This window comes from Dendropsophus ebraccatus, chromosome 7, assembly GCF_027789765.1.
Source record: "Dendropsophus ebraccatus isolate aDenEbr1 chromosome 7, aDenEbr1.pat, whole genome shotgun sequence".
Taxonomy (NCBI): domain Eukaryota; kingdom Metazoa; phylum Chordata; class Amphibia; order Anura; family Hylidae; genus Dendropsophus; species Dendropsophus ebraccatus.
This window is the reverse complement of record NC_091460.1, coordinates 550,220-578,012: the sequence shown is the minus strand read 5'-3', so window position 1 is coordinate 578,012 and position 27,793 is coordinate 550,220. Positions and strand designations below refer to the sequence as shown.

Genomic DNA, 27,793 nt, shown 5'->3' with positions numbered 1-27,793 from the left:
TGGCACCAGTTTCTTTGCACATACAATGGACGTACCTGCCTTAGGTCTACGAGACTGACTAATTCGGAGTTAGCCCTTTTCACGGACGCTGCCGGTTCCTGTGGTTTCGGGGCTGTTTTTGGTGCAGATTGGTGCGCCGAGGAGTGGCCGCGGGACTGGCAGGAATCGGGGCTGTGCACGAACATGACGCTACTAGAGTTGTTTCCTCTTATAGTAGCCATTGAACTATGGGGCCCTCAGTTGTCCGACAGGCACATTTGTTTCTGGTCTGACAACATGGGGGTCGTTTCTTGCGTTAACAGCCTTTCTTCCGGGTCTCCCCCGGTCATCAGTTTGCTACGCTATCTGGTGCTAAAATGCTTGGAATTTAACATCTACTTTAGGGCCAGTCATGTTCCAGGGGTTGAAAATGTGGTTGCTGACGCATTGTCTCGATTCCGTTGGCAGGAATTTCGATCCCTACTGCCTGGGGCCGTGGAAGTGGGCAGGCGGTGCCCAGCTCACCTATGGGGCCTGGTCAGCAACAACTGATGTCGTTGGTATCGTCCTCAGTTACGCCAGCCACATGGCGACATCACGGTAAGGCCTGGGCCGAATGGTGCGCGTTGGTAGGTACGCGCAATGTAGCAGGGAACTCATCCGAGAGGTTGTAAGTGACAACGGAGTATTTTCTGGGTTTAAGGTCTCAAGGGGCCTCGGGCTCACTTGCGCAGCGCAGATTGTCGGGGGTGGCTTTCTTTTTTCAACTCATGGGCTGGGAGGACGTGACGAAGGCGTTCATTTTAAGGCAGGCGCTCAAGAGGTGGCTGAAGGAGAAGAAGCGAGTCGACTTGCGCCGTCCGGTATCATTCCAGCTGCTGGCGCGCGTAATAGAGTACTGCCCCACGGCTTGCGGGTCCTCCTATGAGGCGAAGCTGTTTGCTGCTGCTTTTTGCATTGCGTTCTTCGGTGCGCTAAGGATCAGCGAGCTGCTTCCCCCGTCTAAATTGAAGCCCGGGGGGTTGCAATTGTCGGATGTGGTGCGAGGCGACGGGGCTGTGCGGATACGCATACGACGGTCGAAGACGGATTGTTATGGGCGGGGGGCTTGGTTGCCGCTGCGCGCCGTAACGGGCTCCGCGTGCCCGGTGGCCCTGCTTGACGACTACCTGGGCTGTAGGGCCCAAGGCGTGCAATTTTTTGTGCACGAGGACGGGTCCCCCTTGACGGCTTTTCAGTTCCGGTCACTTTTTCGGAAAATTATAACCGCCCTGGGTTACTCCCCCCCGGGAGTTTGGTACCCTACCAGAGGCGGATGTGATGAGAATTGGCCGGTGGCGGTCTGCTTGCTTCGCGCGCTATGTCCGTCCAGACTTGTTGTTATGATCTTGTTGTTTTCTTTCAGATCCGGTTCTCCCGTCAGTTTTTATCGTTGGGCACTCCTACATCTTTCGTGCTGGTCAGAGGGCTGACATCCGTCCTGGAGGGAGAAGGTTGGGTTTCCGTAACATCGAGGTGTCGTGGAGGGGGATACGAGGCCTGCGGTGGCCTCAGATTCTATCCGAGGTGATGTCGTATGCGGGCCTGGTGTCGGGCCCGGTCATTCTGGTGGTCCACGCAGGGGGCAATGACCTGTGTCATATGAAGATCGGAGAGTTGATGACCCTTATGAGAGCGGATGTGGAGAGATTTGGGTTGCTTTTCTCCGAAATGGTACTGGTATGGTCGGAGATAGTACCCCGAGTTTTGTGGCAGCATGCCAGGGACCCTGATGCGGTAGAGCGGGCGAGAAGGTCGCTTAACGCCAGGATGTCTCGTTTTGTTCGATCTCGCTCCGGGGTGGTGGTTCGTCATAGATTGTTAGAGGGTGATAATAGGAGCCTGATGTCCTCGGATGGTGTTCACTTGAACGACATCGGGACGGACATTTTCTTGTCGGGGTTGCAGGACGGGATCGAACAAGCCCTCTATTTGCTGGGTGGAGGTCGGAGCCCCGTGTAGGGGTACACGGGCTCCTGTATGGCGGAAAGTTACCCGGTGGTGATAGCTGAACGGACGCGCACGGTGGGAGTCCGCCGTCGGTGCACCGTATGCTACGGTTATGGTTCGGCACATAGTGCCCGTTGGTTGGAAAGTTTGAAGAATGTTATTTAATAAACAAATGCTGTGGCCGATCTCCACCCAGCAAAGTGTTGGAAATACAGTATCTCGTGTTTTTTATTCCAGGCGGCGGTTTTAGTTATGTTTGATGTGTGTTGTGTGTCTGTATGCAGTCTGTAGCACACCTTACTGTATAGGGAAGGTGTGGGCTGACTGCATGCGCCACTCTCCCTCCCCTCTCCTCCTGAGAAGCATTGGGGGCCGCCTGCGAGGGGTTAATAGAGATATCCTCCTCCTTACTCTCCCTCTCCTCCCCCTGCTACCACACAGCCTATGGCAAGATTTCCCGGGCTTTACAGCCTATGCAGGAGCCGGGGAGGCGTAACCAGCCTTACCTTTACTGAGCGGGCTTCCTGGTTCCCGGTCAGTCCACACAAGCCCTTGGTGCAGTTTTCCCTCCCTCCCTTTAAAAAATAAAAATAATAATAATAATAAAAAATATATATATGATACATGGTACAAATAAGGAAAGATATAAGATATGGCAGGTTAAGCACTACTGTGGAAAGTGGGTAATTGCTGACTGTTTGAGAAGAGACACTGAAGTGTTGTGTTTTTCAGATATGGGTTGATGGTGAAGTCACAGCAGCGGAAAGTTACCCGGTGGTGATAGCTGAACGGACGCGCATGGTGGGAGTCCGCCGTCGGTGCACCGTATGCTACGGTTATGGTTCGGCACATAGTGCCCGTTGGTTGGAAAGTTTGAAGAATGTTATTTAATAAACAAATGCTGTGGCCGATCTCCACCCAGCAAAGTGTTGGAAATACAGTATCCCGTGTTTTTTATTCCAGGCGGCGGTTTTAGTTATGTTTGATGTGTGTTGTGTGTCTGTATGCAGTCTGCACTGGACCTCTGGTCTCCTATAGTGTCTGCCAGCCGGCCTCTCACTGCCGGATATTGAGCGCGTCTCTGCCTGCTTCTGCCTCTGTTTATCTCTGTGTTTATTCTGACTATTTTGCCTTGTATTCTGACCATCCCTGCTAGCGGCTGCCCCTGACCATATTGTCTGTTTATTGACCTTGCTTTTTGGATTGTGTTTTTGTACTGTGCTGCCCGATTGTTGTGACCCGGACTGTTGACTATTCTTTATTGTGTTTTGTCTGTCTGTCTTGTCTTTGTGTCCCACCAAGCCAGTGAAGGGACCGCCGCCCAGTTGCTCGCCGCCATCTTAGGGCGGATTGTGGCAAATAGGTAGAGGACAGTGGGCGGGGCTAAGCTTAGGGCTCACTGTCTTGTATTGTCCTGCTGTCCGGTTCCTGACAATTGCATCATGTAAGTATACAGCTCTAAATAGCCAGTCTACACCTTCCAGTGTATACAAACATTTATACTACACTGAAGATTGCGTCAATTTAGCACACAGTAATAAATAGCAGGTAGGTGTTGTTTTCTAATAACATAGACGAGACTAGCGGTACGGAACAAGGACTTGGGCATACTGATGATGGTGCAGCGGGAGGCTGTTGGCCTGGGCATACTGATGATGGTGCAGGGAGAGGCTGTTGGCCTGGGCATACTGATGATGGTGCAGCGGGAGGCTGTTGGCCTGGGCATACTGATGATGGTGCAGGGAGAGGCTGTTGGCCTGGGCATACTGATGATGGTGCAGGGGGAGGCTGTTGGCCTGGGCATGGTGATGATGGTGCAGGGAGAGGCTGTTGGCCTGGGCATACTGATGATGGTGCAGGGAGAGGCTGTTGGCCTGGGCATACTGATGATGGTGCAGGGGGAGGCTGTTGGCCTGGGCATACTGATGATGGTGCAGGGGGAGGCTGTTGGCCTGGGCATGGTGATGATGGTGCAGGGAGAGGCTGTTGGCCTGGGCATACTGATGATGGTGCAGCGGGAGGCTGTTGGCCTGGGCATACTGATGATGGTGCAGGGAGAGGCTGTTGGCCTGGGCATACTGATGATGGTGCAGGGAGAGGCTGTTGGCCTGGGCATACTGATGATGGTGCAGGGGGAGGCTGTTGGCCTGGGCATACTGATGATGGTGCAGGGAGAGGCTGTTGGCCTGGGCATACTGATGATGGTGCAGGGAGAGGCTGTTGGCCTGGGCATACTGATGATGGTGCAGGGAGAGGCTTTTGGCCTGGGCATTGTGAATCAGAGCCGGCTGCTAAGAGAGAACATGATCACCGCCAGGGGGCGGTAGTGAGGACTCCAAAGTGGCGCAAGTCAGGAGCCAATGCCTAGAGGATGCTCCATTCATCTTTCCTCAGGAGAAGTACCGCCACATTGTGCTATATACTACATTAGCTGTCCTTATACCTATAGACAGGCTGCACTGCTGAGCCCCGCCCACTCCTTTCACATGATCTCAGGTCCTTCACCACAGTCTCTTCTCTCCTGCACTACTGAGCTCCGCCCACCATGTACTGGTCACATGACTGTGACATCATCACAGGTCCTACACCTCCAGCATCTACCAGATACAGAGCAGCTCCTGGTCGGGCAGTCACTGCTGTTGTGTTGTGTGTGGAGATCTCTGCTCCTCAGTGTGTGACCCCAGCAGTAAGGTAAGCTTACAGGAGGAGGGATGTTACATTGTGTTACTATCAGTGTGTGACCCCAGCAGTAAGGTAAGCTTACAGGAGGAGGGGTGTTACATTGTGTTACTATCAGTGTGTGACCCCCCCAGCAGTAAGGTAAGCTTACAGGAGGAGGGGTGTTACATTGTGTTACTATCAGTGTGTGACCCCAGCAGTAAGGTAAGCTTACAGGAGGAGGGATGTTACATTGTGTTACTATCAGTGTGACCCAGCAGTAAGGTAAGCTTACAGGAGGAGGGATGTTACATTGTGTTACTATCAGTGTGTGACCCCCCCAGCAGTAAGGTAAGCTTACAGAAGGAGGGGTGTTACATTGTGTTACTATCAGTGTGTGACCCCAGCAGTAAGGTAAGCTTACAGGAGGAGGGGTGTTACATTGTGTTACTATCAGTGTGTGACCCCAGCAGTAAGGTAAGCTTACAGGAGGAGGGATGTTACATTGTGTTACTATCAGTGTGTGACCCCCCAGCAGTAAGGTAAGCTTACAGGAGGAGGGATGTTACATTGTGTTACTATCAGTGTGACCCCAGCAGTAAGGTAAGCTTACAGGAGGAGGGATGTTACATTGTGTTACTATCAGTGTGACCCCAGCAGTAAGGTAAGCTTACAGGAGGAGGGATGTTACATTGTGTTACTATCAGTGTGACCCCAGCAGTAAGGTAAGCTTACAGGAGGAGGAATGTTACATTGTGTTACTATCAGTGTGACCCCCCCCAGCAGTAAGGTAAGCTTACAGGAGGAGGGATGTTACATTGTGTTACTATCAGTGTGTGACCCCAGCAGTAAGGTAAGCTTACAGGAGGAGGGGTGTTACATTGTGTTACTATCAGTGTGACCCCAGCAGTAAGGTAAGCTTACAGGAGAAGGGATGTTACATTGTGTTACTATCAGTGTGTGACCCCAGCAGTAAGGTAAGCTTACAGGAGGAGGGATGTTACATTGTGTTACTATCAGTGTGACCCCAGCAGTAAGGTAAGCTTACAGGAGGAGGGATGTTACATTGTGTTACTATCAGTGTGTGACCCCAGCAGTAAGGTAAGCTTACAGGAGGAGGGGTGTTACATTGTGTTACTATCAGTGTGACCCCAGCAGTAAGGTAAGCTTACAGGAGGAGGGATGTTACATTGTGTTACTATCAGTGTGTGACCCCAGCAGTAAGGTAAGCTTACAGGAGGAGGGATGTTACATTGTGTTACTATCAGTGTGTGACCCCAGCAGTAAGGTAAGCTTACAGGAGGAGGGGTGTTACATTGTGTTACTATCAGTGTGTCCCCCCAGCAGTAAGGTAAGCTTACAGGAGGAGGGGTGTTACATTGTGTTACTATCAGTTTGTCCCCCCAGCAGTAAGGTAAGCTTACAGGAGGAGGGATGTTACATTGTGTTACTATCAGTGTGTGACCCCAGCAGTAAGGTAAGCTTACAGGAGGAGGGGTGTTACATTGTGTTACTATCAGTGTGTGACCCCAGCAGTAAGGTAAGCTTACAGGAGGAGGGATGTTACATTGTGTTACTATCAGTATGTGACCCCAGCAGTAAGGTAAGCTTACAGGAGGAGGGATGTTACATTGTGTTACTATCAGTGTGACCCCCCAGCAGTAAGGTAAGCTTACAGGAGGAGGGATGTTACATTGTGTTACTATCAGTGTGTGACCCCAGCAGTAAGGTAAGCTTACAGGAGGAGGGATGTTACATTGTGTTACTATCAGTGTGACCCCCAGCAGTAAGGTAAGCTTACAGGAGAAGGGATGTTACATTGTGTTACTATCAGTGTGTGACCCCCCCAGCAGTAAGGTAAGCTTACAGGAGGAGGGATGTTACATTGTGTTACTATCAGTGTGACCCCAGCAGTAAGATAAGCTTACAGGAGGAGGGATGTTACATTGTGTTACTATCAGTGTGTGACCCCAGCAGTAAGGTAAGCTTACAGGAGGAGGGATGTTACATTGTGTTACTATCAGTGTGACCCCAGCAGTAAGGTAAGCTTACAGGAGGAGGGATGTTACATTGTGTTACTATCAGTGTGACCCCAGCAGTAAGGTAAGCTTACAGGAGGAGGGATGTTACATTGTGTTACTATCAGTGTGTGACCCCAGCAGTAAGGTAAGCTTACAGGAGGAGGGATGTTACATTGTGTTACTATCAGTGTGACCCCCAGCAGTAAGGTAAGCTTACAGGAGGAGGGGTGTTACATTGTGTTACTATCAGTGTGTGACCCCCCCAGCAGTAAGGTAAGCTTACAGGAGAAGGGGTGTTACATTGTGTTACTATCAGTGTGTGACCCCCCCAGCAGTAAGGTAAGCTTACAGGAGGAGGGGTGTTACATTGTGTTACTATCAGTGTGTGACCCCCCCAGCAGTAAGGTAAGCTTACAGGAGAAGGGGTGTTACATTGTGTTACTATCAGTGTGACCCCCCCAGCAGTAAGGTAAGCTTACAGGAGGAGGGGTGTTACATTGTGTTACTATCAGTGTGTGACCCCAGCAGTAAGGTAAGCTTACAGGAGGAGGGATGTTACATTGTGTTACTATCAGTGTGTGACCCCAGCAGTAAGGTAAGCTTACAGGAGGAGAGATGTTACATTGTGTTACTATCAGTGTGTGACCCCAGCAGTAAGGTAAGCTTACAGGAGGAGGGATGTTACATTGTGTTACTATCAGTGTGACCCCAGCAGTAAGGTAAGCTTACAGGAGGAGGGATGTTACATTGTGTTACTATCAGTGTGTGACCCCAGCAGTAAGGTAAGCTTACAGGAGGAGGGATGTTACATTGTGTTACTATCAGTGTGACCCCCAGCAGTAAGGTAAGCTTACAGGAGGAGGGGTGTTACATTGTGTTACTATCAGTGTGTGACCCCAGCAGTAAGGTAAGCTTACAGGAGAAGGGGTGTTACATTGTGTTACTATCAGTGTGTGACCCCCCCAGCAGTAAGGTAAGCTTACAGGAGGAGGGGTGTTACATTGTGTTACTATCAGTGTGTGACCCCCCCCCAGCAGTAAGGTAAGCTTACAGGAGAAGGGGTGTTACATTGTGTTACTATCAGTGTGTGACCCCAGCAGTAAGGTAAGCTTACAGGAGGAGGGATGTTACATTGTGTTACTATCAGTGTGTGACCCCAGCAGTAAGGTAAGCTTACAGGAGGAGAAATGTTACATTGTGTTACTATCAGTGTGTGACCCCAGCAGTAAGGTAAGCTTACAGGAGGAGGGATGTTACATTGTGTTACTATCAGTGTGACCCCAGCAGTAAGGTAAGCTTACAGGAGGAGGGATGTTACATTGTGTTACTATCAGTGTGTGACCCCAGCAGTAAGGTAAGCTTACAGGAGGAGGGGTGTTACATTGTGTTACTATCAGTGTGTGACCCCAGCAGTAAGGTAAGCTTACAGGAGGAGGGATGTTACATTGTGTTACTATCAGTGTGACCCCCCAGCAGTAAGGTAAGCTTACAGGAGGAGGGATGTTACATTGTGTTACTATCAGTGTGTGACCCCCCCCAGCAGTAAGGTAAGCTTACAGGAGGAGGGATGTTAAATTGTGTTACTATCAGTGTGTGACCCCAGCAGTAAGGTAAGCTTACAGGAGGAGGGGTGTTACATTGTGTTACTATCAGTGTGACCCCCCCAGCAGTAAGGTAAGCTTACAGGAGGAGGGATGTTACATTGTGTTACTATCAGTGTGTGACCCCCCCAGCAGTAAGGTAAGCTTACAGGAGGAGGGATGTTACATTGTGTTACTATCAGTGTGACCCCAGCAGTAAGGTAAGCTTACAGGAGGAGGGGTGTTACATTGTGTTACTATCAGTGTGTGACCCCCCCAGCAGTAAGGTAAGCTTACAGGAGGAGGGATGTTACATTGTGTTACTATCAGTGTGACCCCAGCAGTAAGGTAAGCTTACAGGAGGAGGGGTGTTACATTGTGTTACTATCAGTGTGTGACCCCCCCAGCAGTAAGGTAAGCTTACAGGAGGAGGGATGTTACATTGTGTTACTATCAGTGTGACCCCAGCAGTAAGGTAAGCTTACAGGAGGAGGGATGTTACATTGTGTTACTATCAGTGTGTGACCCCAGCAGTAAGGTAAGCTTACAGGAGGAGGGATGTTACATTGTGTTACTATCAGTGTGACCCCCAGCAGTAAGGTAAGCTTACAGGAGGAGGGGTGTTACATTGTGTTACTATCAGTGTGTGACCCCCCCAGCAGTAAGGTAAGCTTACAGGAGAAGGGGTGTTACATTGTGTTACTATCAGTGTGTGACCCCCCCAGCAGTAAGTTAAGCTTACAGGAGGAGGGGTGTTACATTGTGTTACTATCAGTGTGTGACCCCCCCAGCAGTAAGGTAAGCTTACAGGAGAAGGGGTGTTACATTGTGTTACTATCAGTGTGACCCCCCCAGCAGTAAGGTAAGCTTACAGGAGGAGGGGTGTTACATTGTGTTACTATCAGTGTGTGACCCCAGCAGTAAGGTAAGCTTACAGGAGGAGGGATGTTACATTGTGTTACTATCAGTGTGTGACCCCAGCAGTAAGGTAAGCTTACAGGAGGAGAGATGTTACATTGTGTTACTATCAGTGTGTGACCCAGCAGTAAGGTAAGCTTACAGGAGGAGGGATGTTACATTGTGTTACTATCAGTGTGACCCCAGCAGTAAGGTAAGCTTACAGGAGGAGGGATGTTACATTGTGTTACTATCAGTGTGTGACCCCAGCAGTAAGGTAAGCTTACAGGAGGAGGGGTGTTACATTGTGTTACTATCAGTGTGTGACCCCAGCAGTAAGGTAAGCTTACAGGAGGAGGGATGTTACATTGTGTTACTATCAGTGTGACCCCCCAGCAGTAAGGTAAGCTTACAGGAGGAGGGATGTTACATTGTGTTACTATCAGTGTGTGACCCCCCCAGCAGTAAGGTAAGCTTACAGGAGGAGGGATGTTACATTGTGTTACTATCAGTGTGTGACCCCAGCAGTAAGGTAAGCTTACAGGAGGAGGGGTGTTACATTGTGTTACTATCAGTGTGACCCCCCCAGCAGTAAGGTAAGCTTACAGGAGGAGGGATGTTACATTGTGTTACTATCAGTGTGTGACCCCCCCAGCAGTAAGGTAAGCTTACAGGAGGAGGGATGTTACATTGTGTTACTATCAGTGTGACCCCAGCAGTAAGGTAAGCTTACAGGAGGAGGGGTGTTACATTGTGTTACTATCAGTGTGTGACCCCCCCAGCAGTAAGGTAAGCTTACAGGAGGAGGGATGTTACATTGTGTTACTATCAGTGTGACCCCAGCAGTAAGGTAAGCTTACAGGAGGAGGGGTGTTACATTGTGTTACTATCAGTGTGTGACCCCCCCATCAGTAAGGTAAGCTTACAGGAGGAGGGATGTTACATTGTGTTACTATCAGTGTGACCCCAGCAGTAAGGTAAGCTTACAGGAGGAGGGATGTTACATTGTGTTACTATCAGTGTGTGACCCCAGCAGTAAGGTAAGCTTACAGGAGGAGGGATGTTACATTGTGTTACTATCAGTGTGACCCCCCAGCAGTAAGGTAAGCTTACAGGAGGAGGGATGTTACATTGTGTTACTATCAGTGTGTGACCCCAGCAGTAAGGTAAGCTTACAGGAGGAGGGGTGTTACATTGTGTTACTATCAGTGTGTGACCCCCCTAGCAGTAAGGTAAGCTTACAGGAGATGGGGTGTTACATTGTGTTACTATCAGTGTGTGACCCCAGCAGTAAGGTAAGCTTACAGGAGGAGGGATGTTACATTGTGTTACTATCAGTGTGTGACCCCAGCAGTAAGGTAAGCTTACAGGAGGAGGGATGTTACATTGTGTTACTATCAGTGTGACCCCAGCAGTAAGGTAAGCTTACAGGAGGAGGGATGTTACATTGTGTTACTATCAGTGTGACCCCAGCAGTAAGGTAAGCTTACAGGAGGAGGGATGTTACATTGTGTTACTATCAGTGTGTGACCCCCCCAGCAGTAAGGTAAGCTTACAGGAGGAGGGGTGTTACATTGTGTTACTATCAGTGTGTGACCCCAGCAGTAAGGTAAGCTTACAGGAGGAGGGATGTTACATTGTGTTACTATCAGTGTGACCCCCCCAGCAGTAAGGTAAGCTTACAGGAGGAGGGATGTTACATTGTGTTACTATAAGTGTGTGACCCCAGCAGTAAGGTAAGCTTACAGGAGGAGGGATGTTACATTGTGTTACTATCAGTGTGACCCCAGCAGTAAGGTAAGCTTACAGGAGGAGGGATGTTACATTGTGTTACTATCAGTGTGTGACCCCCCCCCCCCAGCAGTAAGGTAAGCTTACAGGAGGAGGGATGTTACATTGTGTTACTATCAGTGTGACCCCAGCAGTAAGGTAAGCTTACAGGAGGAGGGGTGTTACATTGTGTTACTATCAGTGTGACCCCAGCAGTAAGGTAAGCTTACAGGAGGAGGGATGTTACATTGTGTTACTATCAGTGTGACCCCAGCAGTAAGGTAAGCTTACAGGAGGAGGGATGTTACATTGTGTTACTATCAGTGTGACCCCCCCCAGCAGTAAGGTAAGCTTACAGGAGGAGGGATGTTACATTGTGTTACTATCAGTGTGTGACCCCAGCAGTAAGGTAAGCTTACAGGAGGAGGGATATTACATATGCTGTGGCCCCTGTATGGTTTGGGGCCCCTGGCTGTGACATAAATGCCCCGGCAGGACTATCCCCTCCTTGTGCTCCAGTTGTCTCCTCTTCTCCCCCAGACGCTCCTCCTCCTGAATGACCCCCCAAGGATGGAGAAGGACAGGAATGAGATCAGTAAGAGAATATTACACGTCACTTTGGAGATCATCCGCCTGCTGACCGGAGAGGTAACTTCTCTAGATTTCCACCATTGTTGTCTGGGCTCTTTGGCCCCTCCCTCCCTCCCCCGCTCTATGTTCTGGATCTGGTCTCCTCTCTGTAGGTGCGGTGGTCTCCAGCACTGACCCCAGTAGTCCAGATGTGTCTCCTCCTCCTCCTCCTCACTAGAGCTCTATACAGGGGGACAATCTCCTCTTTGTAGTGAGGAGGAGGCAGGAATACTGGGCTCAGTCCCCTCATTGTCTCTCTCCATCCCCAGGATTACACCGTAGTGAAGAAGACATGGGGGGAGGGTGTGGCCTTCCCCCAGGAGTCAGGAGGGCGGAGCAGGGCCCGGGGCCCCATCACGGAGCCTCCATCACTGATACATGAGCAGAAGATCCTAGAACTCACCCACAGGATGACTGAGCTGCTGACTGGAGAGGTGACACTGGGGAATGCTGGGAGATGATAGAGTAATCCAGGAGGCAGCAGGCTGGGGGGGATGACTGTGTGATCATTGTGTGTGTCAGGTTCCTATAAGGTGTCAGGATGTGGCCGTCTATTTCTCCATGGAGGAGTGGGAGTATGTAGAAGGACACAAGGATCTGTACCGGGGGGAGCAGCCGCTCATGATGGAGGATCAGCCGCCCGGCCTCACAGCACAAGGTAAGAGGAGACCTTCCTGATTCTAGAGAGCAGGGGGGAGGGGCCCCTACTTCCTCCTCCTCCTCCCATCCTCCTCCTCCTCCCCATCCTCCTCCCATTCTCCTCCCATTCTCCTCCTCCTCCTCCTCCTCCCATCCTCCTCCTCATTCTCCCATCCTACTTATCCTCCTATCCTCCTTATCCTCCCATCCATCTCCTCCTCCCCCCCCCCCATCCTCCTCCCATCCTCCTCCCATTCTCCTCCCATCCTCCTCCTCCTCCTCCCATCCTCCTCCTCCTCCCATCCTCTTCCTCCTCCTATCCTCCTCCTCCTCCCATTCTCCTCTGCTCTTCCTCCTCCTGTGACCCTCCTCCCCCCATCCTCCTCCTCCCATCCTCCTCCTCCCATCCTCCTCCTCCTCCCATCCTCCTCCTCCTCCCATCCTCCTCCTCCCATCCTCCTCCTCCTCCCATCCTCCTCCTCCTCCTCCCATCCTCCTCCTCCTCCCCCCATCCTCCTCCTCCCATCCTCCTCCCATCCTCCTCTCCCTCCCATCCTCCTCCTCCTGATGACATGGAGCAGTGTATAATGGATTGGCTCCCTGTGTGTTCCCTACAGATGGAGGCAGTGACAGGAATCCACCAGAGAGGTGTCCCCGTCCTCTGTATTCCCAGGACTGTCCAGAGGGAAATGTCCCAGCAGACAATCAGCAGGTAGATGAGGCTGATGCTATAGCACTATATCTCTATAGCGCCCCCCGGTGCTGGTGGTTGTTGCTCCTGCACTCATAGATGTGATGAGGCTGATAGATACATGTTGCTGGTTTCTTATGTTGATGTGTTAGATTTTCCCTCCTGTCTGCTGGATTGTACTGAATTGTTCTATATGTCCCATCAGGGGGGAGATCAGGTGACTAATATTAAAGTGGAGGATGGAGCAGAAGAAGAGAGGATGAGGGGCGATCCCCCGTGTATGAATGAGGTGAAGGAGGAGGAGGCGCCGGCAGCTGCTATACCAGGTATGGGAGGATGGAGTTACACAGGGATATAAGGGGGGGCCCCACCTTACAGCTACATTACAGTAACCCCCCCCCCCGTGTATATATGTATAGTGCAGTATAGTGAGGGGGGGGGGGATATAAGGGGGGGCTCCACCTTACAGCTACATTACAGTAACACTCCCCCCCCCCCCTGTGTATATATGTATAGTGCAGTATAGTGAGGGGGGGGGGGCAGGGATATAAGGGGGGCTCCACCTTACAGCTACATTACAGTAACACCCCCCCCCCCGTGTATATATGTATAGTGCAGTATAGTGAGGGGGGCACAGGGTTATAAAGGGGGGCTCCACCTTACAGCTACATTACAGTAACACCCCCCCCCCCCTGTGTATATATGTATAGTGCAGTATAGTGAGGGGGGGGGGCAGGGATATAAGGGGGGGCTCCACCTTACAGCTACATTACAGTAACACCCCCCCCTGTGTATATATGTATAGTGCAGTATAGTGAGGGGGGGGCAGGGATATAAGGGGGGGCTCCACCTTACAGTTACATTACAGTAACACCCCCCCCCTGTGTATATATGTATAGTGCAGTATAGTGAGGGGGGGGCAGGGATAAAAGGGGGGGCTCCACCTTACAGCTACATTACAGTAACACCCCCCCCTGTGTATATATGTATAGTGCAGTATAGTGAGGGGGCACAGGGATATAAAGGGGGGCTCCACCTTACAGCTACATTACAGTAACACCCCCCCCCCCCCTGTGTATATATGTATAGTGCAGTATAGTGAGGGGGCACAGGGATATAAGGGGGGGCTCCACCTTACAGCTACATTACAGTAACCCCCCCCTGTGTATATATATAGTGCAGTATAGTGAGGGGGGGGCACAGGGATATAAGGGGGGGCTCCACCTTACAGCTACATTACAGTAACACCCCCCCCCTGTGTATATATGTATAGTGCAGTATAGTGAGGGGGGGCAGGGATATAAGGGGGGCTCCACCTTACAGCTACATCACAGTAACACCCCCCCCCCCCTGTGTATATATGTATAGTGCAGTATAGTGAGGGGGGGGGCACAGGGATATAAGGGGGGGCTTCACCTTACAGCTACATTATAGTAAGACCCCCCCCCTGTGTATATATGTATAGTGAGGGGGGGGGGGTCACAGGGATATAAGGGGGGGCTCCACCTTACAGCTACAATACAGTAACACTTCAGCCCCGGGTGTGAGATGTAATAATCGGGGAGCTTCCATCTTTGCCTGCGTCCTGCCCTCGTGGCTGATCACAAACATAAGGGGGAGGGGGATACCGTTTAATTTTCCATCCCCAGAACCCCCTGATTCTGCAGCTTGGTGACATCTCTCTCTGTTCCGGAACAATCATTGTGGCGGCGAGAACCAGAACACAAAACTATTTTTACTGAGATTCCACTGAGATTTCTAGTTAGTAATATGAATAGAGAGGAGAGGAGGAGCTGTCATAGAGAGGAGGAGCCATCAGGTAGAGGAGGAGCTTTCATAGAGAGGAGAGGAGGAGCCGTCGTGTAGAGGAGGAGCCATCGTGTAGAGGAGGAGCCGTCGTGTAGAGGAGGAGCTTTCATAGACAGGAGAGGAGGAGCTGTCATAGAGAGGAGGAGCTGTCATAGAGAGGAGAGGGAAAGCCGTAGTGTAGAGGAGGAGCTTTCATAGAGAGGAGAGGGGGAGCCGTCGTGTAGAGGAGGAGCTGTCATAGAGAAGAGAGGGGGAGCCGTCGTGTAGAGGAGGAGCCGTCATAGAGAGGAGAGGGGGAGCCGTCGTGTAGAGGAGGAGCCGTCATAGAGAGGAGAGGAGGAGCCGTCGTGTAGAGGAGGAGCCGTCATAGAGAGGAGAGGGGGAGCCGTCGTGTAGAGGAGGAGCCGTCATAGAGAGGAGAGGGGGAGCCGTCGTGTAGAGGAGGAGCTGTCATAGAGGAGAGGGGGAGCCGTCGTGTAGAGGAGGAGCCGTCGTGTAGAGGAGGAGCCGTCATAGAGAGGAGAGGAGGAGCCGTCATAGAGAGGAGAGGAGGAGCCGTCATAGAGAGGAGAGGAGGAGCCGTCATAGAGAGGAGAGGGGGAGCCGTCATAGAGAGGAGAGGGGGAGCCGTCGTGTAGAGGAGGAGCCGTCATAGAGAGGAGAGGGGGAGCCGTCGTGTAGAGGGGGAGCCGTCGTGTAGAGGGGGAGCCGTCGTGTAGAGGGGGAGCCGTCGTGTAGAGGAGGAGCCGTCGTGTAGAGGAGGGGCTTTCATAGACAGGAGAGGAGGAGCTGTCATAGAGAGGAGGAGCTGTCATAGAGAGGAGGGGGAAAGCCGTCGTGTAGAGGAGGAGCTTTCATAGAGAGGAGAGGGGGAGCCGTCGTGTAGAGGAGGAGCTGTCATAGAGAGGAGAGGGGGAGCCGTCGTGTAGAGGAGGAGCTGTCATAGAGAGGAGAGGGGGAGCCGTCGTGTAGAGGAGGAGCCGTCATAGAGAGTAGAGGAGGAGCTGTTATAGAGAGGAGAGGGGGAGCCGTCGTGTAGAGGAGGAGCTTTCATAGAGAGGAGAGGGGGAGCCGTCGTGTAGAGGAGGAGCTGTCATAGAGAGGAGAGGGGGAGCCGTCGTGTAGAGGAGGAGCCACCGTGTAGAGGAGAGGAGGAGCTGTTATATAGAACTAGAAAATGTACCCGGCGCTGCCCGGGTGTAAAGTGTCAGTGTGTTAATTAATTTGTTCCAAGGTCGCCCAGGAGGCCAATCTATGCCCTTGTTTTTTTTTTGTTAAAGTGGAAATCGCCAGGAGCTCTATATACCCCTTTATACGCTATATACCCCGACAGTTCTGCACTGGTTATGTAAATTGTAGCTTATGCACATTAGAAATAAACTAAAAACTTTAAACATCCTAAATACCTAATAGCCAAACTGATATGTCATCATGTGATCAGACTGTATACAGAGCCTGGTTATATACAACATTGGCAGTTTTATATAGAGCCTGGTTATATACAAAGATTGTCAGTGTAATATACAGAGCCTGGTTATATGCAACATTGATATTGTTGGTGGAGGTCCTGTATACCTGTAGTGTATAGTTGGTGAAGGTCCTGTATACCTGTAGTGTATAGTTTTGGGGTCCTGTATACCTGAAGTGTGAAGGTGTGTGTGCAGAAAACCTGCAGTTTATAATAATAAGTGCATACACAATCCTGCATCATCATAAACTGGCCCTTTTAGGCACTACCTTTCATCCTTGGTGAGGACAACACAGAAGAGGTTTCAAAGTTTCTAACACTGTATACACTCCCCCCCCCCCCCCCCCCTGAAGGTTCTTCTATACTGTATACACTCCCTCCTCTGCAGGTAGCCCCCATACTGTATACACTGCCCCTCTGCAGGTAGCCCCCATGCTGGATACATTCCCTAACACCCCCTTACTGTATACATTCCCCAACACCACCACCCGGCAGGTAAGCCCCTTACTGTATACACTGTATATACACCGTACACTGTTAGGGTACCTTCACACCTACCGGATACGCAGCGGATTTCACACTGTGAATTTGCAGCGAAATCCGCTGCGGATCCAGTGTCATTCAACCCTAGGTTCCCCTCCAGTGTGTTCAGCGCTGTGCTGCTGCCGGGCACGGTTCTCTCCTCACGGCTCTGGACATCCCCCCCGAAGCAAGCTGGAGCGGTGTGTGCAGCGTCTAGAGCGTTGAGGAGAGAGCCGTGCCCGGCAGCAGCACAGCGCTGAACACACTGGAGGGGAGGCTGCATGATAGAACAGCGGTCTGTGCGGGCGTGATGATGACGGCCTCTGTCAGTGTAAGTTACGCTCCGGCCACCGAGGGGGTTAATTTACATACTCGCAGTGAGATGTCAATCCCCCTGCGAGTATATAGTGTCATAGGGTTGAATGACACTGGATCCGCAGCGGATTTTGCTGTGAATTCGCAGGCACCCTCACTGTATTTATTTCTGTGGATGTTGTGAGGCAGCTTCCCTAGCAACCAATCAGATTCCAGCTCCCTGTGAAAATGAAAGCAGTAATCCTATTGGTTGCTAAGGCTTCCAACTGCCGTTTACTGCTGGAGACATGCAGCTAATTATATCACCTGTGTTTGCAGTGAGGAGATTCTCACATTCATCTCTATGGGGCGCCTCTCTTTCCCCTCCCCCTCCCCTCCTGTACATCTGTCGGGGACGGGACCTTCGCTATAACCTTCCCGGGCACCCAATGTATCTGTGGGCCAAATTTTGGTGTCAAACGGTTCAGGTGTTTGGAAGTGTATATGGGACAGACAGACTTTCATTTTTATGATATAGATACGTGACCCTGCGACTCTTCCCTTCCTGCCCCTGGTGTGGTGACCAGGGGGTGCTAGGTGTTGTGTAGCTGGGTGTAATGGTGGTCTCCTGAGGTACTGGTCACGGTGGGCAGGAGGGGTATATGCCCACCCCTGGATGCACCAACAAAACACTTAATAAATATGGATGTAGATGTGCAGATAAAACGGTTGAAAAACGGTCTTTACTAAAATCTGACAGGACGACCCCAAAGGAGCCTATCAGAGTGCAGCGTAGTCTGTCAGCCTACCGCTCTTGTGCTCCTGTCTCTGTTATCAGGAGAGAAGATGGCCGCCCAGTGTAAGTAGGGTATCCCTTTAGTCTGTCTCTCCTCATCCTCCTCTGTGGCTTGTTAGCCAGACATGGAAGAGCTGAAGTAGTTGTAGAAAATGTAAAATAAAGTCCTCCTTTCTCTCATAGTCCTGGACAGGGATAGTTAGGGATAGATAGGGATAGATAGGGATATCAGGTCCTGAAGGAAACCTCAGCAGGATCTGTGGTGGAAATAATCACCAACTCCTCTCCACTGATCTCCCTCAGGGGAATAATCTCCTCTCTGACTGGCTGAACTCACACTGGGAGGACCTAATACTGCGCAGGGATTGGCCAGATCGCCTGAGGCACCCAGCTCAGGGATTGGACAGTAACTGTCACCTCATATCCAACTGCCAGTTAGGCAGTTAACCCCTTTCTCACAGCTGTGCAGGCACAAGTATACATATATATTACACATATATACAATTACAGGTGGGGAGGAAACATCAGATACCACAGCCGCTCTGGGACCTTACATTGTGGGTTATTATCATCCAGGTGTTCTATAGTATCGGCCGTTATCTGTATCGCTGACTGGACGGCTGCATTTGTTCTTCATGTCGCTTGTCCCTGAAACAGCAGAATCCAGTCCTGGATAACTTCTCCCGCTCTCCCTGGACTGGATCCAGTTTGGCTTTGTTTAGGCAGGTGATTCGCTCATCTCTATGGCAGAGTATACGGCTAGGAGTATACGGTTTGTTTTGTACCTTTGTTTTGTGGACATTGCTGCTCCCCATCATCAGCCTCCGTTCCCCACTCCCCATCCATCATCCACTCCCCATCCTCCGTTCCCCCTCCCCATCATCAGCCTCCGTTCCCCACTCCCCATCCATCATCCACTCCCCATCCTCCGTTCCCCCTCCCCATCATCAGCCTCCGTTCCCCACTCCCCATCCATCATCCACTCCCCATCCATCATCCATTCCCCCTCCCCATCATCATCCTCCACTCCCTATCCTCCGTTCCCCCCTCCCCATCCTCCGTTCCCCCCTCCCCATCCTCCGTGCCCCCCTCCCCATCCTCCGTGCCCCCCTCCCCATCCTCCGTGCCCCCCTCCCCATCCTCCGTGCCCCCCTCCCCATCCTCCGTGCCCCCCTCCCCATCCTCCGTGCCCCCCTCCCCATCCTCCGTTCCCCACTCCCCATCCTCCGTTCCCCCTCCCCATCCTCCGTTTCCCCCTCCCCATCATCAGCCTCCGTTCCCCACTCCCCATCCATCATCCACTCCCCATCCTCCGTTCCCCCTCCCCATCATCAGCCTCCGTTCCCCACTCCCCATCCTCCGTTCCCCCCCCTCCCCATCCTCCGTTCCCCCTCCCCATCATCAGCCTCCGTTCCCCACTCCCCATCCATCATCCATTCCCCCTCCCCATCATCATCCTCCACTCCCCATCCTCCGTTCCCCTCTCCCCATCCTCCGTTCCCCTCTCCCAATCCTCCGTTCCCCACTCCCCATCCATCATCCATTCCCCCTCCCCATCATCATCCTCCACTCCCCATCCTCCGTTCCCCACTCCCCATCCTCTGTTCCCCACTCCCCATCCTCCACTCCCCATCCATCATCCATTCCCCCTCCCCATCATCATCCTCCACTCCCCATCCTCCATTCCCCACTCCCCATCCTCTGTTCCCCATCCTCCACTCCCCATCCATCATCCATTCCCCCTCCCCATCATCATCCTCCACTCCTTATCCTCCGTTCCCCCCTCCCCATCCTCCGTTCCCCCTCCCCATCCTCCGTTCCCCACTCCCCATCCTCTGTTCCCCATCCTCCACTCCCCATCCATCATCCAGTCCCCCTCCCCATCATCATCCTCTACTCCCCATCCTCCGTGCCCCCCTCCCCATCCTCCGTGCCCCCCTCCCCATCCTCCGTGCCCCCCTCCCCATCCTCCGTGCCCCCCTCCCCATCCTCCGTTCCCCACTCCCCATCCTCCGTTTCCCCCTCCCCATCCTCCGTTTCCCCCTCCCCATCCTCCGTTCCCCACTCCCCATCCTCCGTTCCCCATCCTCCGTTCCCCACTCCCCATCCTCCGTTCCCCACTCCCCATCCATCCTCCGTGCCCCCCTCCCCATCCTCCGTGCCCCCCTCCCCATCCTCCGTTCCCCCTCCCCATCCTACGTTCCCCCTCCCCATCCTCCGTTCCCCACTCCCCATCCTCCGTTCCCCCTCCCCATCCTCCGTTCCCCACTCCCCATCCTCCGATCCCCCTCCCCATCCTCCGTTTCCCCCTCCCCATCCTCCGTTTCCCCCTCCCCATCCTCCGTTTCCCCCTCCCCATCCTCCGTTCCCCACTCCCCATCCTCCGTTCCCCATCCTCCGTTCCCCACTCCCCATCCTCCGTTCCCCATCCTCCGTTCCCCACTCCCCATCCTCCGTTCCCCACTTCCCATCCATCCTCCGTGCCCCCACTTCCCATCCATCCTCCGTGCCACCCTCCCCATCCTCCGTGCCCCCCTCCCCATCCTCCGTTCCCCCCTCCCCTTCCTACGTTCCCCCCTCCCCTTCCTACGTTCCCCACTCCCCATCCTCCGTTCCCCCTCCCCATCCTCCGTTCCCCCTCCCCATCCTCCGTTCCCCCCTCCCCATCCTCCGTTCCCCCCTCCCCATCCTCCGTTCCCCCCTCCCCATCCTCCGTTCCCCCCTCCCCATCCTCCGTGCCCCCCTCCCCATCCTCCGTGCCCCCTCCCCATCCTCCGTGCCCCCTCCCCATCCTCCGTTTCCCCCTCCCCATCCTCCGTTTCCCCCTCCCCATCCTCCGTTTCCCCCTCCCCATCCTCCGTTTCCCCCTCCCCATCCTCCGTTCCCCCCTCCCCATCCTCCGTTCCCCCCTCCCCATCCTCCGTTCCCCCCTCCCCATCCTCCGTGCCCCACTCCCCATCCTCCGTGCCCCACTCCCCATCCTCCGTTCCCCCCTCCCCATCCTCCGTGCCCCCCCTCCCCATCCTCCGTGCCCCCCTCCCCATCCTCCGTTTCCCCCCTCCCCATCCTCCGTTTCCCCCCTCCCCATCCTCCGTTTCCCCCCTCCCCATCCTCTGTTCCCCCTCCCCATCCTCTGTTCCCCCTCCCCATCCTCCGTTCCCCCCTCCCCATCCTTCGTTTCCCCCCTCCCCATCCCCCCTCCCCATCCTCCGTTTCCCCCTCCCCATCCTCCGTTTCCCCCTCCCCATCCTCCGTTTCCCCCTCCCCATCCTCCGTTTTCCCCTCCCCATCCTCCGTTTTCGCCTCCCCATCCATCCTCAGTTTCCCCCTCCCCATCCATCCTCCGTTTCCCCCTCCCCATCCATCCTCCGTTTCCCCCTCCCCATCCATCCTCCGTTTCCCCCTCCCCATCCATCCTCCGTTTCCCCCTCCCCATCCATCCTCCGTTTCCCCCTCCCCATCCATCCTCCGTTTCCCCCTCCCCATCCATCCTCCGTTTCCCCCTCCCCATCCATCCTCCGTTTCCCCCTCCCCATCCATCCTCCGTTTCCCCCCTCCCCATCCATCCTCCGTTTCCCCCTCCCCATCCATCCTCCGTTTCCCCCTCCCCATCCATCCTCCGTTTTCCCCTCCCCATCCATCCTCCGTTTTCCCCTCCCCATCCATCCTCCGTTTTCCCCTCCCCATCCATCCTCCGTTTTCCCCTCCCCATCCATCCTCCGTTTTCCCCTCCCCATCCATCCTCCGTTTTCCCCTCCCCATCCATCCTCCGTTTTCCCCTCCCCATCCATCCTCCGTTTTCCCCACTCCCCATCCTCCGTTTCCCCCTCCCCATCCATCCTCCGTTTCCCCCTCCCCATCCATCCTCAGTTTCCCCCTCCCCATCCATCCTCAGTTTCCCCCTCCCCATCCATCCTCAGTTTCCCCCTCCCCATCCATCCTCAGTTTTCCCCTCCCCATCCATCCTCAGTTTTCCCCTCCCCATCCATCCTCAGTTTTCCCCTCCCCATCCATCCTCCGTTTTCCCCTCCCCATCCATCCTCCGTTTTCCCCTCCCAATCCTCCTTACATACTATGTAACTATGGTCTCCCGGTTCCTTTCATCATGTGACTGTCATAAGTAAATGTGGTTTTGTGACCGCAGCTATTATTAGAGTATTATTAGCATCTGCCTCTTGTTTCCTCCTCTGCATGTGTGAAATGTTTCCGTGGATTTATGGTTTGGAAAAAATATCTACTTTTAACTTCAACAGAAAATCCCAGGAAGAACTGTGAGGAGAACACTGTGTTACTGCTGAAGTATAAAGAAGAAGAGGATGAAGGTGCAGAGCAGCACTCCTCAGGAGAAGCCCTCCTCCCCCTTACTGTACATCCAGGACGTCACACTACAGATCTATCATATAATCCTCCTGACCATGAGGAACCTTCTCCTGACCGCTCACACACTGCGACCACACGGACGGAGCAGGGAACAGGTGGTAAAAAAATACAATGTGATGAATGTGGAAAACAATTTACAAGAAGATCAGGTCTTTATACGCACAGAAGAATTCACACAGGTGAAAGGCCGTATTCATGTTCAGAATGTGAGAAATGTTTTAGAACTCAATCTGCTCTGGTGAAACATAGAAAAATTCACACAGGAGAGAGGCCGTATGTGTGTTCAGAATGTGGGAAATGCTTTATATGTAACTCTGCTCTGGTAAAACATGTAAGAATTCACACTGGAGAGAAGCCATATTCATGTTCAAAATGTGAGAAACGGTTTACATGTAGATCCAATCTTGCTTCACATGAGAGAGTTCACACAGGAGAGAAGACTTTCTCATGTTTAGAATGTGGAAAACGCTTTTTAAATCACTCAAATCTTGCAAAACATGGGAAAGTTCATACAGGAGAGAAACCATATTCATGTTCAGAATGTGGGAAATGTTTCTCAAGTAAACCACAGCTTGTTATACATGCAAGAAATCACACAGGAGAGAAGCCGTATTCATGCTCAAAATGTGGGAAATGTTTTATGAGTAGATCACATCTTGGTACACATGAGAAAAGTCACTCGGGAGAGAAGCCTTATTCATGTTTAGAATGTGGGAAGTGTTTTTCAAATAAGTCGCGTCTTGTTACACATGAGAGAATTCACACAGGAGAGAAGCCATATTCGTGTTCAGAATGTGGCAAATGTTTTACATATAAGACAAATCTTGCTGCACATAAAAGAGTTCATACAGGAGAGAAGCCGTATTCGTGTTCAGAATGTGGCAAAGGTTTTACACATAAATCACATGTTGAAATTCACAAAAGAATTCACACAGGAGAGAAACCATTTTCTTGCTTAGAATGTGGAAAATGTTTCTCAAGTAAGTCAGAACTTGCTAGACATGTACGAAGTCACACAGGAGTGAAGCCATTTTCATGTTCAGAGTGTGGCAAATGTTTCACACACAAATCACATGTAGTTATACACAAGAGAATTCACACTGGAGAGAAGCCATATTCATGCTCAGAATGTGGGAAATGTTTCTCCTGTAAATCAGAACTTGTTGTCCATGGTAGAAGTCACACAGGAGAGAAGCCCTTTCCATGTTCAGAATGTGGGAAATGTTTTATTACTAAAGTAAAACTTAGGATTCATCACAGAAGCCACACAAGACAAAAGCTGTTTTGATTATGTGGAAAAAGCAAACGTTGAAAATCATCAGAAACGTTTTAGAGAATAAACAATGAAAAGGAAGAAGAAATAAGAAGACCTCTCGGCCTGGACCTCTCTGGAGCGGCCGTGTGTTACATGTGCGGAGTGTCAGACCTCTCAGCTTGTGTTTGGTCGGACGGCCTGGACCTCTCTGGAGCGCTGTGTGTTACGTGTCCGGAGGCTCAAACCTCTCGGCTGGTGTTGGTGGTCGGACAGCCTGGACCTCTCTGGAGTGGCTGTGTGTTATATGTGCGGAGTGTCAGACCTCTCGGCTGGTGTTAGTGGTCGGACGGCCTGGACCTCTCTGGAGCGGCTGTGTGTTACGTGTGCGGAGTGTCGGACCTCTCGGCTGGTGTTAGTGGTCGGACGGCTAGGACCTCTCTGGAGCGGCCGTGTGTTACATGTGCGGAGTGTCGGACTTCTCGGCTGGTGTTAGTGGTCGGACGGCTAGGACCTCTCTGGAGCGGCCGTGTGTTAGGTGTGCGGAGTGTCCGACCTCTCGGCTGGTGTTAGTGGTCGGACGGCTAGGACCTCTCTGGAGCGGCCGTGTGTTACATGTGCGGAGGTTCAGACCTTGGCTGGTGTTAGTGGTCGGACGGCCTGGACCTCTCTGGAGTGGCTGTGTGTTACGTGTGCGGAGTGTCAGACCTCTCGGCTGGTGTTAGCGGTCGGACGGCTAGGACCTCTCTGGAGCGGCCGTGTGTTACGTGTGCGGAGGTTCAGACCTTGGCTGGTGTTAGTGGTCGGACGGCCTGGACCTCTCTGGAGCGGCTGTGTGTTATGTGTGCGGAGTGTCAGACCTCTCGGCTGGTGTTAGTGGTCGGACGGCTAGGACCTCTCTGGAGCGGCCGTGTGTTACGTGTGCGGAGTGTCAGACCTTGGCTGGTGTTAGTGGTCGGACAGCCTGGACCTCTCTGGAGCGGCTGTGTGTTACGTGTGCGGAGTGTCAGACCTTGGCTGGTATTAGTGGTCGGACGGCCTGGACCTCTCTGGAGCGGCCGTGTGTTACGTGTGCGGAGTGTCAGACCTTGGCTGGTATTAGTGGTCGGACGGCCTGGACCTCTCTGGAGCAGCTGTGTGTTACGTGTGCGGAGTGTCAGACCTCTCGGCTGGTGTTAGCGGTCGGACGGCTAGGACCTCTCTGGAGCGGCCGTGTGTTACGTGTGCGGAGTGTCGGACCTCTCGGCTGGTGTTAGTGGTTGGACGGCTAGGACCTCTCTGGAGCGGCTGTGTGTTACGTGTGCGGAGTGTCAGACCTCTCGGCTGGTGTTAGCGGTCGGACGACTAGGACCTCTCTGGAGCGGCCGTGTGTTACGTGTGCGGAGTGTCAGACCTCTCGGCTGGTGTTAGCGGTCGGACGACTAGGACCTCTCTGGAGCGGCCGTGTGTTACGTGTGCGGAGTGTCAGACCTTGGCTGGTGTTAGTGGTCGGACGGCCTGGACCTCTCTGGAGCGGCTGTGTGTTACGTGTGCGGAGTGTTAGACCTCTCGGCTGGTGTTAGTGGTCGGACGGCTAGGACCTCTCTGTAGCGGCCGTGTGTTACGTGTGCGGAGTGTCAGACCTCTCGGCTGGTGTTAGTGGTCGGATGGCCTGGACCTCTCTGGAGCGGCCGTGTGCGGAGTGTCAGACCTTGGCTGGTGTTAGTGGTCGGATGGCCTAGACCTCTCTGGAGCCACGTTTGTAATGTAGACTCACTCATCTCTAGTCTCCACCCAAGAGGAGGTGATCCCTCTGAGATACTAACAGCGGGACCGACAGCGGGACCGACAGCGGGACCGACACAGGTGGAATCTTCCAGGATTTGCCAAACACCCAAATTATACGGTGCTCATCTCTGAGCCAGATCCAGGGGAAGATGAGCAGCAGGAAGGCTGAACTATCACCTGACCCTTCCTCTCCTCACAGACCCTCCCAAGCGGCGGCGGCAGCAGCAGAGGCCGGAGCGTCCGGCTCCAAATTCCAGGACACTTTTTTAACATTGACAATATTGGCTCCTTAGTGGTGTAATGTGAACTGCTAGAAACCATGGAACGTAATAAAGAACCTGACTGTCCCCGTCTGTGTCTCCTGCCTCTCTGGTACCAACAGTCTCTACTTATTACTTGGTCTTAGTCACACTTATTATTAGTGCTTGAAAAATCTCCTCCTCCTCCTCCTCCTTCCTCCTTCCTCCTCCTCCTCCTCCTTCTTCCTCCTCCTCCTCCTTCTTCCTCCTCCTCCTCCTTCTTCCTCCTTCTTCCTCCTCCTCCTCCTTCTTCCTCCTCCTCCTCCTTCCTCCTCCTCCTTCCTCGAATGTGAGTAATTAATAGTTTGGGCGATTACGCACGCGGTGATAGCAAACATGTTTATTTATTTATTTACTTTTATTTAAAACCTGGGAAAAGGGGGGGGATTCTGACTTTTATTAGGGGAGGGGGCTTTTTATTAACAACACTTTTATTTATTTTTTTCATTTATACTAGAAGCCGCCCTGGGGTTAGGGTTATTCCTCCCCTGGGGTTAGGGTTTTTCCTCCCCTGGGGTTAGGGTTTTTCCTCCCCTGGGGTTAGGGTTGTTCCTCCCCTGGGGTTAGGGTTATTGCTCCCCTGGGGTTAGGGTTGTTCCTCCCCTGGGGTTAAGGTTATTGCTCCCCTGGGGTTAGGGTTTTTCCCCCTGGGGTTAGGGTTGTTCCTCCCCTGGGGTTAGGGTTTTTCCCCCTGGGGTTAGGGTTATTCCCCCCCCCCTGGGGTTAGGGTTATTGCTCCCCTGGGGTTAGGGTTTTTCCTCCCCTGGGGTTAGGGTTTTTCCCCCTGGGGTTAGGGTTTTTCCCCCCCCCTGGGGTTAGGGTTATTGCTCCCCTGGGGTTAGGGTTTTTCCTCCCCTGGGGTTAGGGTTGTTCCTCCCCTGGGGTTAGGGTTATTCCCCCCCCCCTGGGGTTAGGGTTATTGCTCCCCTGGGGTTAGGGTTATTGCTCCCCTGGGGTTAGGGTTGTTCCTCCCCTGGGGTTAGGGTTGTTCCTCCCCTGGGGTTAGGGTTGTTCCTCCCCTGGGGTTAGGGTTATTCCCCCCCTGTGGTTAGGGTTGTTCCTCCCCTGGGGTTAGAGTTGTTCCTCCCCTGGGGTTAGGGTTGTTCCCCCCCCTGGGGTTAGGGTTGTTCCCCCCCTGGGGTTAGGGTTATTTCCCCCCCCCTGGGGTTAGGGTTATTCCCCCTGGGGTTAGGGTTGTTCCTCCCCTGGGGTTAGGGTTGTTCCTCCCCTGGGGTTAGGGTTTTTCCCCCTGGGGGACTTCTAGTATAAGTGCACTGATCTCTCATAGAGATCTATGCTGTATACTTACACAGCAAAGATCAATGAGGTCGGCACTCGGATGCTTTTGGCTGCTGCACAGTCGAAAACAAACGAGTGCCGAGCCAGGATCAGTGCCATTTCGGTGGAGACCCCGGCCGGTAAACGTGTGGATCGCTCCCGGAGGAGTGATCCACCCCACTAGACACCAGGGAAGTGGTGCGTCCGGTAATCGGATGCAGCTGCCAACTTTGACAGCTGCACCTGATAACTGTATTAGCGGGCACGGCGATCGGACCGTGCCCGCTAATACCCGCGGTCCCGGGCTACAAGCGGCACCCGGGACCGCGGTGGTTTAGAGCGGGGTCACCGCGCGGCCCCGCTCTGAACACCTCTAGTGGACGCATGACGTACCGGTACGTCATGCGTCCTTAAGAGGTTAAAGGGACAGTAACCAAGCTGCTCTTAAAGGGACACAAGTGTCTCTTAAAGGGACGGTACCCAAGCCGCTTTTAAGGGGATAACACCCTAACCACTCTTAAAGTAACGGCACCCAAGTCGATCTTAAAGGGACGGGATCCAGGGTTAAAGTTTCTCTTAAAGGGAAGGCACTGGTAATGGGGCGCTCTGGAGGTCACTGGTAATGGGGCGCTCTGGAGGTCACTGGTAATGGGGCGTTCTGGAAGTCACTGGTAATGGGGCGCTCTGGAGGTCACTGGTAATGGGGCGCTCTGGAGATCACATGGTAAAGGGGCGCTCTGGAGGTCACTGGTAAAGGGGCGCTCTGGAGGTCACTGGTAAAGGGGCGCTCTGGAGGTCACTGGTAATGGGGCGCTCTGGAGGTCACCGGTAATGGGGCGCTCTGGAGGTCACCGGTAAAGGGGCGCTCTGGAGGTCACTGGTAAAGGGGCGCTCTGGAGGTCACTGGTAATGGGGCGCTCTGGAGGTCACCGGTAATGGGGCTCTCTGGAGGTCACCGGTAATGGGGCGCTCTGGAGATCACATGGTAAAGGGGCGCTCTGGAGGTCACTGGTAAAGGGGCGCTCTGGAGGTCACTGGTAAAGGGGCGCTCTGGAGGTCACTGGTAAAGGGGCG

At 53.0% G+C, this 27,793-nt stretch overlaps 2 protein-coding genes across 4 annotated transcripts in view; one reads left to right on the top strand and one right to left on the bottom strand.

Moving 5' to 3' along the window:
* The window catches only part of LOC138797178 (zinc finger protein 300-like), an 898,668-nt gene that overhangs the window by 641,292 nt on the left and 229,583 nt on the right, over window positions 1–27,793 (bottom strand). The window lies entirely within an intron of this gene.
* The window catches only part of LOC138797165 (zinc finger protein 585A-like), a 119,198-nt gene that overhangs the window by 68,009 nt on the left and 23,396 nt on the right, over window positions 1–27,793 (top strand). The window contains exons 1-2 of one of the 2 annotated variants that reach the window (XM_069976993.1): window positions 13,108–13,180; window positions 21,997–24,381. In XM_069976993.1, the coding sequence (XP_069833094.1) occupies window positions 13,114–13,180; window positions 21,997–23,411 (1,482 nt within the window). In that variant the 5' untranslated portion in view covers window positions 13,108–13,113 and the 3' untranslated portion in view covers window positions 23,412–24,381. Of the gene's footprint in view, window positions 1–13,107; window positions 13,181–21,996; window positions 24,382–27,793 lie in introns of those variants that run through there. The other variant, XM_069976994.1, reaches the window with a different exon arrangement.